The sequence below is a fragment of the Platalea leucorodia genome, assembly GCF_965183815.1.
Source record: "Platalea leucorodia genome assembly, chromosome: 1".
NCBI lineage: Eukaryota > Metazoa > Chordata > Aves > Pelecaniformes > Threskiornithidae > Platalea > Platalea leucorodia.
The window spans coordinates 28,998,180-29,012,335 of record NC_138823.1 but is presented as its reverse complement, the minus strand read 5'-3'; the positions used below and the strand labels follow the sequence as shown (position 1 = coordinate 29,012,335).

At 38.0% G+C, this 14,156-nt stretch overlaps 1 protein-coding gene across 1 annotated transcript in view; it reads right to left on the bottom strand.

The window, feature by feature from the left end:
• MMP16 (matrix metallopeptidase 16) overlaps positions 1–13,919 on the bottom strand; it is a gene marked incomplete at its 3' end in the record, with an annotated part of 183,269 nt that extends 169,350 nt beyond the window's left edge. Inside the window, exon 1 of the mRNA XM_082327266.1 lies at positions 13,517–13,919. Coding sequence (XP_082183392.1) covers positions 13,517–13,648 — 132 coding nt within the window. The 5' untranslated portion in view covers positions 13,649–13,919. The remainder of the gene's footprint in view (positions 1–13,516) is intronic.
• Between the last annotated feature and the right edge of the window lie 237 nt (positions 13,920–14,156).

The window sequence follows — 14,156 nt, the reverse complement described above, 5'->3', positions numbered from 1 at the left end:
CCAATATTTACCTTAGGTATTTAATATATACATACTCTTAATTCACTCAGTTAAAATGTTTGGCAATTCAGTGCTTTTCAAACAGCTTGGAGTAAAATCTCAGATCCAAATAAATTAGTGGCACAATCTGACCAATTCCATGAAGCTAGAATCTCATCAAAGTTTTCCAATCAAGACCACACAGATATCTTATTAAGATAATAGCTAAACAAATAAACAAATAACAGTTATGTAAAAGAAAATAGATCAAATATGGGTGGATTCCCTTCTTCTTCCTGTCTCTAAACAGTTTCTTCTTATCATCGAAACATGGGTAGTGTATGAGCTCTAAAAAAAGAAACCATGGAACAAGCATATTTATACCCTCCATTTCTATATAAATCTGAAGGCTATTGACTTCTTTCAATAACTCTGTGAATTCTTTGTTCAAAAGGAAAAAAAAAATCATAATTTTTTGTTTTTTTATTAGATACTTTACCAAACACCATTAAACAATTTTCAACTACACATGTAGCTATTTTATTTCTAAAAACAAGTTAACACCTACAAAGCCCTTGCATTGTAGGACATTTCAAGTTAAAAGTCCCACTCTGTCCTTTTCTACCTATCATGCTAAAGCTAACAGGCATGATGAATTTCTCTATTGTATTAGAGTTGGAACATGAGAAAACCTAGAGTTGCTTTAGGCTCTCCTGCCCTTAGTCACTCGTAACTTTTACAAAACATCACAGAATGTATTCTCACATTTTTAAAGCTTAGTTTTACCTTAAGGATCATTTCCTCTGCTGCTGAAAATTTACAGAAGGAAGGGAATATTCATAAAGACATTAAAAAAAACTTTTAATGAAACGGAATCTTTATTTTGAGCAAAGCTAAAGAAAGAACATGTTTCTATAGAATCCAAATCTTTTGGTCCACATTAAACTGACATCACCTCCTTAGAAAGACCCTGCATGTAGAGAAAAATTCTCTAATATCTCAGTGGAAAAGGCATCTAAGCAATTAATCTATGAAGAACAATGACTCTATCTTTATCTGACTGCTGGGACAAAAGTGAATTCTCTTGGCAGCCAGGAAAAATGATGGGATTATTCACAAAGGAACTAAAATACTGTTTTTTCTCTAAATGAGCCTGTCAGTGCAAAACAATAGAGTAGAACTAAATAGTACAAAGAACACTCTTCTGGAATAAAAGATTGAAGATACATCACTCTTCCTTCCCAAATGCAGACCTAAAAATCAACAGCAGATCTAGTCTCTATATAATTACATGATAGCAGAAAACTCATTCAAACAGTACATCAGGTAGCATACACCGGTATTTCAAATTTTAGACTTATAAATAATTAAATAAGTAAACATATAAGCTGGCCAATAACACTCTTATTCTGACCCAGTTAATTTCACAGTTCTGAAGACCTAAAGCAAGTAGTGTAAATAAATCAATTAAATTACATACCTGCCTATGATGAGATCTAAATTCTGGTATTAACACAGAAATGTAAATTTCTGTTGAATTAATCTACATTTTACTTTACATAACAAAAGTACTTGAAAACATAGTTAATTATTCTTGAGAGCCTAGGGCTGTTACCCAAAGAAATTATTAAAATGTCAGTTTCATTTTTATCTTCTTGGGGATTATCTATCAAACAATAGACATTTAGTGAGCTTATTCTTCTAAAATGTATTTTCTAATTAGTTACTTTAAAAGAAAATGCTTAACATTCTGTTTTCTCCCCTCAAGGACAACAAAGAGCTGTTAAGAGGTTTGTATGTTTAGGAAGGAAAGACAGCCTTTAAAATAATTTACAGTAAGGCATCAAATAACAGTCAGGAGCACTAAGTTTATAAAATGTGCCAGAAGTATTCTCTATAAGTTAGGTAGTATGTTTTACACAGATTTAAACAAGCCCAGGCCGTTAAGGTTGAAGGCAAAATTGCCTTGTTGCCGGTGGAGAAATGTTGTGTTCTTTATATCTCTAACTAAATATATAAAATACATGAGATCTAAAGATGTAAGAAAGTGTTAGCCTCTTGTGCTAAGGGATAAATGTATTTAATAATGTGCACGGCACCAGAGTGGCAGGGTAAAACTTGTACTACCATAAAAATGGAGTTCTGCTCTTGGTTTTGTCAGAAGTACGGGTGTCTCGTGTGATCTGAGATGTTCTACATTATCCAGGGGATGGCAGATATATCATCAGACCTTTAGGAGGCCCATGCTTTTCTGGAACGTTATCTAGAGGCCAAGTAAAATAGACCACAGGGCCTAAACAGCACCAGGTACCTAGACAAGTGTAATCAATCCCACCATTGCAGAGGGAAGGGACTCAGCCCCAAATTACAACATCTGAATGCCAGTGTCTACCTGGGGGGAGCTCTGCACATATAGGTGTCTTGACACCCTCCACCATCACTTAAAATTGGGAACAGGATTCAGTTACCTAAACAGAAGTGTATAGTGTCATCTCAGATGACTTAGGACACAGCCTGGCTTTCTGTTGCTAGCCTAAAAAGATGAAGCTTTCGTAGGTCCCATGTTATTTCTGCTAGCCTTGTGCACATTTCAGACAAGGGCACCTTAAATGGTGTTGGATGCCTACACGTAAGCAACTGAATCACACTACTAGTCCATACCAACAGTAGAGTCCAGAAAAAAGATTCAAGTCACTCTGATACAGACATTAACTGGTTGGTCAGCTGAATTAGTCTCTCTGCTTCATTGACTTCAGGAAGCAGACTGTTATTAATATATAGGAAATATGTACAGCACATTTGAATACCTAAATTTAAGTACTGTTCTCTCAAACTGAATCCCTTTCCCAATCTAAGCCTGTAGCTTGCACACTTGCTGGAAAATATACCTCATGCAAATCATTCTGCACAAATCTCATCCTCAAGATGTATATCGGCAAACAAACTCAACCTTCCCACATAAAATATCTTGAGATCCTTGTTTCACAAGTGTCACATAATTTGCAAAGCATGGACATTATTATAGCTCATATGGGCCAGTGTCACGAACATCTTTTAGTCTCTGTTTGTGACCACACTAATGATGTAATACATGAAACTCCAAAATAAGATTTTTTAACAGAGTGTGATATCTAGATATCCATAACACTCCTATTAATATCCAATTTTATTCATTAGGTAGTAATACTTAAATACAACAAGGGATAGTACTTCGAGAAAATCATCATAAACTAGTCAAACCCTCCTGAGACAGTGTCAGCAATCCATACACATCTACATATCTTTTAAAATCAGGCAGTGTTAGTCCATTTCAACTGCACTAAGGATTTCAAAGGGAGTGAAAATTCAAATCAATCCTTCATTTCTCTCTGCCCCTCCTATATTCTGTAAAGTCTAAGAAATACACCGAATTACCAACCAGTGCATGCCACCTATGCTCATAAACAGTTGTTATCATCTTGGATTATAGAACAGACATCACTTCCTATCAGAAATTGCCTAAGCTGAGCCAACTTCAAACTGTTGCCAGTAGCCAAAGGAAAAATCTATTGAAAAGAATTCTTCCACTGTAGTTTTTCCTACTGTATTTTTACCAGCTTTTTTTCAGTTCCAATTTTGGAAGTCCCACCACTGTGGATTTTAAAACTTGACTGACTTGACAAAACTCCAGCAAATATACAATAGTTAGCAATCCTGCACTGGCAGAGAAATAGGCTCTTGATAAGTCTTTCCCATCTCTAATATCTCCGATTCTATGGTTCAATAATGACTGATGATTTTCCTTGGCTGCAGGCAATGGTCTGTAGGAAGACAAGCTGAGGGGAAAGAAAAGGAAAAAAAAGAAGAAAAAATAAAGATGAAAACAAGATATAAGAAAGAAGCAAGGAAAAGAAAAGTAAGGAGGAAAGTGGAAGGAAGGAAGATCATAAGGTGAACTCATAGTACAGGAACCCTGAAGAACAAGATTCAGTTTCCACTTCTATCATACTTAGCATGTCAGCATAGCAAATCTCTTATTTCCCCTGTGCCTCATCCTCCCACCATTAAGTTTTTAACATCCAGGGGTATGTGAGCAGCATGTCTGCCTATTAATGGTGTCTAATAAAAAACATTAATAGCTGTAGCAGTAAAAGGCCAATCTTTTATTGTATTTCATAAAAATCCACAAATATTCGAACAAAAAAGGAGAAACTTAGGTACTGTGATGACAAGGCAACATGAATGTTTGTGGAACAATTTACTTATTTAATAGTACATTAATTCAAAAATAGAACACTTTAATTTTGCATTGCGTAACATTTACAATCTGATCCAAAATCCATTTTATTTGTTAAGACTTTTACATTTATTTAAACACATATTGAAGCGGACTGTTTATTTTCGTATTTGGGTAACAAAAATTATCTTATTCCAACTTTCATTCTGAAAGAGAATGTGATACTCTGTATCTTCAGTCATCTAATGTCATCCTTCATGTAATCCTACTGACAATGATGTTCTCTACCAAGTTTTGGTACTTACAGTTTTAAAAAACAAAGCAAAACAAAAAACCTACCAGGGTTTGAAGTGTTATAGACATGTTTTTCACCTTTTCTGCTCTAGTACTTGTCTCTTGAACATATTCACTACTTGGATTATTACCCAGATGACCAAATTGAAATGCTGTATTTATATTTTATGATACCTTTCCACTGCTTTTTATGAAAAAAAGTGAAACTGTCCCAAGACAAATGAATGATGAAGATATATTCCTGGCTTTTTTACATCACTTCTCTCCTATTGTTCTTGGCATGTATTGGAAAAGGCAGCAAATACTCTTCAATTAGTCCAATTCACATTTGTGGAAGCTAGGTTACAAAGATGGATAAGCTATGTAATTGATATGAAGACTCATGATGGAACTGGACACACAACCCAGATCTCCAGCCTCCCAACACAATGCCTCAGCCACTTACTCACATCACCTCCTTTTTCCTACATATTTAAAAATATGTGCAACAGAGAAAGCAATAACAAAGACTTTTCCAAAGTTGACATTCCATGTACGAGTAACAAATGACAGAAGTATCAGAATCCAGCACTTCATAATCAATAAGGAAAATCAAAAAATGGAACACAGTCCTGGGTTGTTTGCTTTGTTTTGTTTTTTTTTTTTTAATACATAGAAGTAATGAGAGAAAAAAAAAGCCTTACTTGCCAAGACCAAAATCATGCTGTACAGTTGGCAATATAATACTATTACTTCTAGCAATAATAAATTTTATTGTGTGGAAGACAGATCATTTATTTTACTTCCAATTAAATGCATTATTACTATTCTGTACAGCATGTAAACCATGACATGTAGACAAACACAATCTGTCAATTTCTCAGTGGGTCAAAGCCATTTCCTAGAAAAGCATCATATAACCAACATCTGAGGTAAGAAAGAAAAACATGACAGGATCATCACCTTCAGATCCAGATGCAGTACAAAAAGGAAGCAATTTCCTCTTTGGTACACTTTGTAAATATCCACTGACACATTTAAAGGAAGTATATTCCTCCCCATTGAAAGGGATGCTCGCTTTTCTGTTTTGTGATCTACATTTTAAAGAAATTTATAATTTTCCAGCTGCCTTTCAGCTGGTAATTTTCTGAAAAGGTAAGTCTTCCCCTCATCAACCTGTATTTCACACTTGTAAGTGGAGTTGTGATTACATGTCAGCAAAAATGAACAGGACCAATGAAATAAAACAACTGTTTCTCTACAAGATCATGAGGAAAAAAATATTAAAGATCAGATTTTCTGAAGTTACCATTTCTTTTCAAATTATCCATACAACTGTGAAACCAGTTCAATTGTTTCGTAAAAGGTAAAAACGCGTAACAGCATCTTCATGTATTACAGACATGTCATGTGAGTGGGAAAAGCTGATGAAAATTTATATAGATTTGTCTTACAGCAGTTACTTTGTCCCCCATAACCATGGCCTGGTATGAAGAGTACTGGTGAGTTAATAAAATTAGAAGCTCAAAGCGGAGGGCATCAGCCCTAGAGGGACATTCTTACGCCAAGCTCTGAGCCGTCTGGTAGAGAGGCAAAGCCACTGCTACCAAGAGGTAGCAGCAGAGAGACAAATCTACTTCCACCCTGGCCCTACAGTGACAGATGTTCTTTTAAGTTGCAGCCATAAGGAATTTGTTCCAATATTCCTCCCAATGTACAGAGACATCATCTACGAATACCCCAGAGCACAACCATCCCATTCCACACTGCTATTCCACACAAGGGTCAATCATGATATGATCCATAAAGAACTGATACAAAAGGCAAAATATTTCTCATCCACAGTCACAAAACAGTTGTCAAATAATATGCTTTATGAATGTTTTCTCACAGTGTAATAAAAACTGCTATTGTTCTACAGAGAGAAAGCATCAAGTGACTTTAATGTTCTATAGAGCTATTGTGGGCTCGTTGCTTCAGCTGCACATCCCCTGTTGCAGCAGTTTTAATCCCAAAATTTTAAACCCCTTTCCCAACACTAGGTTCAAGCCTCAGAAGTTGAGATTGGATTGCCTAATGCTAAGCACTGAAATCAACAGGGGATAAGTTTCCTCATACTCTGAAGCCTTGATCTTGAAATTAACAGGAGATTTTAAGCATGACAAAAACACCTGAACAAGCCTCTAAGTCAATTATGTGCTGTAATACCTCAAAAGGTATGCTAGAAACATAATGATCACAGCTGAAGTGCAGATAACTCCTCAGCTGGTATAAACCAGCTGTTAATAAGTAGAGAAACATTGTACCAACAGTTTCGGTTACTAAGTAAAAACTACAGAAATATTCTTTTTTCTATTTCTGTAATTTATGTCCATTTTAATTTACCACAGAAATAAGTTGTTACCACTTAATTGCTCTTACTGTACAGCAAAGATGCTTATAATGAATGATGATAAGCAGGAACATGAATGAACAGTTGCCAGGCAACCAATAAATAAAGGTTCCAAATAGCATGACCTCTCTTTAAAGGATAAAGCTCTAATCATAATTATTTTTCAAATCCATTTCAGTGCCAACTAAAATCATGTTTGCAGCACTAATCCTGGTCTTCCTCATACAAAATGAAACCAAATCTGTCATTTGACATATCACAGATAACAAATTAAACAGACTCAACCTGCTCCTTCAGATTATGGTCAATAGTGTTGTTTGAGGATAGCGAACAGGTTAGACAATAAACTGGAATCCAAAACAGAGAGGTGAGAAGAATTAAGCAATTTAAATAGGTTAATTTAAAGGGGAAAAAAAAAAAGTTACATTGTTACTTTAAGGATCTTCAAAAAGCATCAACACAGAGTCCTCCAGTGTTTAACTCCACAAAAAGATCATTCAGTAAAGTAGAAGGATGAGACAGACTTTAAAATACTGAAAACAGATGCAGTTTGAAATGTTTTAAAATCTATATAATACCACATTCTATCTTTATAAACTCTTGCAACTCAGTCTTGCCGAGTGCATAAGCAGAGCTGAGGTGCCTAGAGCAAGCACTGACCTTTTAGATGGATTCAAATAAAACTGACAAAGAGCAGCATAAATCTTAAACCAGTTAAAGAACACAGTATATCCACTCTAAAGAAACAATGAATGCTTATGCAGGAGTTTTACATTATGCCTTCTGAATAACGGAAGGGGCGAGAGCTTGGGCTTGTTCAGGGGGGTTTGGTAGGCTAATAAATTCTGTATTTATTTTAATAAGATCTTATGTCAGAAAACATTAGGAATACATGTTTTGGTAGGTTTATCTTGCACTACACAAAGTGATTACATAAATCTCTTTATTTAACCATTTTATTTCTTTTCTTTAGTAGAATTGAGAACCACTAATAGCTGTGATGCTTAAACACTAAAGAGTCAAAAATCTGCAATAGGAAAACATGATAAACTAGAATTATAAACAAATCCATCTTGCAACTAAGGTCTAACATACTATGTCAATTGTGAACTGGGACCATCTTTTCAATCTGTCTTTGAAAAAAACAGAGGCAACAGAATCCATAAATGTCCCTGCAACATTAGTAACACAAAATAATCTCATACTTCACAATGGAAAATTGATCTACTGCAATTTTTGTAAACAGGAATTATTGTTTAAATTACAGCAGAGAATGCACTCTGCCAACTAGTAGTCTCCACATGTATTTCTTCATATCAAACGAGAGCCAGTTCATTGTATAGTAGGTATTTGCCTTCTATGACAGATAAGTGTTCTGTTGCCTACCAGACACATAACTTTCCAATTATTTTCCTTATCTAGATACATCTGCTCATCAGAAGCCTTTACAGGAGGTTTTCTATGTATCTCTATTTCCTCAGTAATCAAATAGGAAATATACCACATTACATTTGTATTTTTATTGACTAATATTTCACCCACAAACCACCTCCACCACCTGTTTTAATAACTCCTCTCCATTCTTCTAATAATTTCAGTTTGAACTTCTTGTTCTAACAAAAATCCAATTCATTTGGTTGATACCTTATGCAAGAGTGAGACTCAGAATTTAATTAACTGAGAATCATGCATACTGACTGCAACTAAAAACAATGCAGAAGACCCTGTAAAGTCCTTTTAGGACACATGGCACTATTTATATTAAAACTACCTTAATTGCTTCTCCATAGCTTTGAGCTTGCATTTTAACAAATTATAAAAATACTGTGTTGTGCTTGGAAACCTGACAAACAAGCCCACTAGTTGAAAGGTGTGTAAAGGCGATATTGGAGGATTTTTTCCCCTCCCAAATGTTTATTTCTTTTCAGTTACCAACTGAAGAATTAAACTGGTCTGGTTTTAAGCTTAAAAGACTCAAAGCCTATGGAAGAAAAGGTCATGCATTACCATTCAGCAGGAGCTGGAGGCTAATTGTAAAGTTTATTAACAATGAAAACAATGGGGTTCTCAGCCACTTATTACCATCGAGGAAACTGATGGTATTTTTCTGAAGTTTGGATTCCACTGTATTTTGTTCCACAATATGCAATTCAACTGTCCCACCTCTGAAAATGGGAGGAGAGAAAAGACTGTATTGTTTTAAAGAGCTGCTCACACTAAAATAAGAGTCATTTTAAGATTTCCCCTAGGGATTCAAGTCTATATATTTAGCATTAGAAGAAGGAAAATAGAGCGTAACTGCCAGCTTGAGGAGAGAGATGACAAAGTATGCTTTGTCTCTAGTGTTTCCCTTATCACAGATACAGTCAGTGAAACTAGGTGTAATTCTAAAAACACTTCTTTGCTCAACAGGCTTTACGCAGATACCCAGCTGAGTAAGAGCAGGCAGTATTAGGATCCAGAGATTAACCTTATTCTAGATTCATGCTGATCCTGTCTTCTGACTAAGGTATTCTTTTTTCAATAACTATTTTTTCCTTAACAAAATGCTGACATTGTTTTTTGATTTTTTTTATATTGACTATTTAATAGTAAATTAAATACACACATACTTATTATTTAAATATATACATAAACTAACGGATAACATTAGAGGTTAGACTCACAGGATAATACCAGCTCAAACAGTACAATAGTATTGGTTTTAGGAAAACATGTAAATATATATATAGTCTATATAGATGATACTTGTGAAAGACCACCTATAGACACTCCCAATAACATGCAAAGGAGTTGTCTTTGAGCAACACAAGGTATTATTACTATAGTGAGGAAACAAGAGCAGAAGACAGGGAAGTTGGTTGCTCCATCATTTTTAGTAACAAATTATCTTATGTGTGCTTGTTTCAATTTTACATTTAAAATGTTCTTTTAATAACTATTATTCCATTCACTATCTGACTGATGGACATTTTCCTCTGCTACTGTACAAAAATAACTGAAAATAGTAGAAAAACTCTATATTGATGGACATATTCTTCCGTTAGTGCACTTACTCATTGATGTTATAGTTTTGGACCAATAGTTTAGCACTGAGAAGAGGGAGCTAACAGCGTAGTCCTTAGTTTTTCTCATGATGTCAGAAACAATGTCTCACAAAAACGCCACTGGTAATCAGTAAACATTGAAAATTAATGCTAAAATCTTCCTACACATAAGAGTATGTGAATCTTAAACTTCATCATTACTTAAACTATCAGTTTACAATCATCTCTCATGGAGCTTTACCACAAAGCTTTCACTCATTCAGAGTGCAGGTGTGCCCCTCCAGAGTCCCATACTCCATGGTCTGAATTCTACTCAGCTATGTCTATTACATGAAATACCACATACATGAATACATTTCAGGATTGACAACTCATCTATCATTGGAAGCTTGAGGACTTCATCCATGTAGATGTTTGGTTAAAAGAAATTTTACACAGGGACAACAAAATTATAAAAGAAGAACGGTTATGTTCATACAAGCTTGTGAACTTCAGCTTTGTGCTTTTCTTTTAAAAGATAACATTTTTATTTAATATCTTTGACCTACAATAATATCTCCTAAGAATTGCCCTGGCTCAGAGCCTAACAAACCCGCATTGAAAGAAACAAACAAAAAAATATTACACTGCTATACAGATCCTGCTTATCAATCAGGAATGTGGATTAAATGAGACAGAATAACAAGAGAAAATAAATGATCTCTGCATTTTATAACATTCGATAGGTATTATCTGTACTTTATTTGGAGACAAGAAAGAATGAAAAAAATCTGCTTTCCAACCAGCCTAAGCATTTATTCAGTGACATTTCATTCAACTAAACGTACACCACTTCTTTCCTGAACCCTACCTCACATATTTATTCTTATTGTCATAAGAAATTATCATATTTTCACAATTTACTATCAAGTACAACTGTTTTATGCACTTGTGCTCACACAGATTGTACAGCACGATACATCCATGCTGTTGCCAAGTCCTTTGCCTCAAATTTTCCATGCTTTTAGCCTTTGCTTTTCCCAACAAAAAGAAAGTTGAATTTTCAGTGCTACCCAAACAACGTGAGCATGGCAATGGATGTTCTGGGGCAAATCTCAGGTCTGTTTAGCCCAGGACCATGTCGCTGACAGTGGTCAAAGGCAGTGGCCTAGGGAAACGTCCCGTGTTAGGACAACTCTTGAATACCAGAGTAATTCCCTGGAACACTCTTCTGACTCCCAGCAATCTGTGGCTCAAAGACTTAAATATGAAAAGAGACTGGGAGCGCTGGCATATGACAACACACTGTTTCAGAAGGGCTGGGAGGAAGAACAGGAGATAGCATATTTCAAAAGGGAGAAATATGTGTCCTCATCACACACACACACACACACACACACGCTCCTTCATTCCACCCAAAAGTGTTTCTTGCTCCTGATATTGCCTTTGCCCTCAAAATGTGCTGTTTTCCATATGGAAGAGGTGGCAAAAATTAAAGTGTTTCCCTTCTTTCCTCATAAAACCTCCTTCTGACTGGAGTTGGCCTCCTGTTCATATTCCACTTGACTAAACCAATCTTTTTCCTCCTCCCACACTAGCTCCATCTGCCGCCCGTCTCTCCAGCAGAGCCAGATGCCAGCAAAGCAGACTACTGTGGGAGGAGAAAGTTCTGTTGCTGGAATTTCTTCCCTATACCCTGCAGGGGGCCAGCCTGTGAAGCCTGGAGAGGAGACAGAGAGCAACTTCCTCTCTTCCACGCTGCCTTCCCCTGCTCATCAGTAAAGAAGGCAGCTGAGGACATGAGCAAAAGAAGGATAAAACTTCAATGTGCGCTCTGAAATTTGTGACTTTAATATTTATAGAGCAAAAGTCTCACAATTGTACTCCAAACTCTAGCATGGTACACATCGCATGAGTCCTGCCCCAAAGAGCTTACAATCAAACAGAAGCAGAGATGCACATTTGTGATAAGGAACGAACAAGAGTGACTAGAGCATAGATGACAGAGAAAAAAAGACTAGGATTTATAATCATGAGAGATCTTAATGATGGAGTAAGAAGACAATACTTTCTGGAAAGATACAAGTCAGAGAGAGAAGCTAGAGATGTGTGTTGTTAAGCTGAGAGGAGGATTGCATGTGGCAAGAGAAACTGCCTGGAGAGAGGGAAAGACTAGAATGAAAGCAGACATGGGGAAAGAAAGTGATTTTTTTATATGTGTGAGGCGGTCTTGCATGAGGCAGAGGGAGAAGGAGGACAGGTAAGAACTTTAGACAAAAAGGGAGACAGTCTAGGGACGAGGGAGCATCTGCGGGAGCAGTCTCGCCAGAGACGGTAGCAAGAATGAGTGTCACTGAGTGAGAACAAGAGCTCATATAAAAGAAGCAAGTGTGCATATGTGCGAGACGGAGGAAAAGACACAGACTTCATTTCTCTGAGAGAAAGAATTGTGGGAACACAGGAGACGAAAGAAACTAGAAACAAGAATGAGTGAGGGTGGTGTATGGGTGCAGCAGAAAGTTTGGAGTGGGCAGGACAGAAGAAAGTGAAGGAACACAGGGATCTAACAGAAAAACAGAATTATGTATTAGAAGTTGAAAGAGCACATATAAATTAAAGAGACACATAACAAGAAAGGTGAACAAGTTGAATAGACAGGAAAAGAAAAAAGGAAATACACACATCACATTGAAACAGATTAAGAAAAAGGGGTCACAGCAGAACAAATGGAGTGACAGGAGGGGGAAAAAGGAGGAAAGAATATATGCAAAGATGATAAAGTCAGTACAGGAACACTAGTTAATAAGAAGCACTATGTAAAAACCCCAAACGGGAAAACTGGGAGTATATAGAAGAGTGACTGGAAATGGATGTCCACTGAATTCTCACTGTCACTGTAAACTCTTAGGGTTTGCCCCATTTAGGTATCCCCACATTTTAATCTTCTTCTTCACTTGGAAAAATTCTGTTTCTTGGTCCTCCACACCCTCTAACTTTTGTGCTGTAGTTGCACCTTTATGCCATTTGCTTCACTATTTCTAGTGGCAACTCTTTTTGTTACATTTAAATGGGAAAAAGCCCTTATTTTGTCAAATACTCTACCACAAAGAAACATGCCAAAATCTCAAGTTTCCTTCCTCCTGTCCCCATAACGCTCTTTCATTCATTCTTCTTTCAAAAAAAAAAAAAAAAAAAAAAAAAAAAAAGGCTGGGGAAACTCAGCAATACAGCGGTATCTTAAGTCCAAGATATGCACAGAGCCTTCCCTGGGCTGCGTGTACGTACTACGCCCCAGGTTTCCTCCGTGCCCGGGCTGAGGGTTCCCCGTCTTCCGTGGGCGAGGGCAGCGGGGGGGCAGGGGCTGCGCTCCGGCGCTCGGCATCGCGCTTTGTGCCGCCGCGGATAACGGGGTCTCCGGCCGAAACGCATCCATCAGGCGGGGGAACTCGGGGAGGGGAGCTAGCTGCCGGCTGCTGGAAAGAAAGCCGACACAGGCGTATGCCCCGGCTGCTGGAAGACATGGCTGGCTGGCTATTTGGTTTTATTTTATTTAGGGGATATAAAAAAAGGGAAGGGGGGAAGGGAGAGGGGGAAGCACTCACGCTGGCACACGCATACGGCTGATCTTACCTCCACATTGAAATACTGCTCCGCTTTGCACACTGTAGCACATAAAATCCAAAGGAAGGTTTGCAAGAAAAACACCCTGGACTGAGACACGAAATCCAACCGGCTTCCAGTGCTGAATGCGAGTACGATCATAGTGAACTGTGCTTCAGTGGATGGAAGATCTCTCTCTTTCTCTCTCTTTCTCTCTCTTTGCCTTAAACAAATATACAAACAAACCAACCCCCCCCCCGTGTCGGTGAAGAGCCCGTAGCGCAGGTTCACCCACAGCAGGGGAGGAGGAGGAGGAGGAGGAGGAGCAGACACTTCACAGCACAGGCGGCGGCAGCGGCAGGGTCAGCTCTCGCTCATCCTCACCACCAGTCCCGTAAGGAGGGAATGTGGCGTCCGAGTGCAGCCGCAGCTCCTGCACGACTCCTCTCTGCCCAGCAGCAGCAACCGCCTCCCCGTGTCCTCCTCCTCCTCCTCCTCCTCCTCCTCTCCCTCCTCCTCCTCCCCCTCCCCTGCCTCCTCCCCCTCTGCCTCCGCCTCCTCCCGGGAAAGGCCGGCTCGGCTCGGCTCGGCTCGGCTCGGCTCGGCTCGGCTCGGCTCGGCTCGGCTCGGCTCGGCTCGGCTCGGCTCGGCGCCCTGCCTTGCCTCGCCT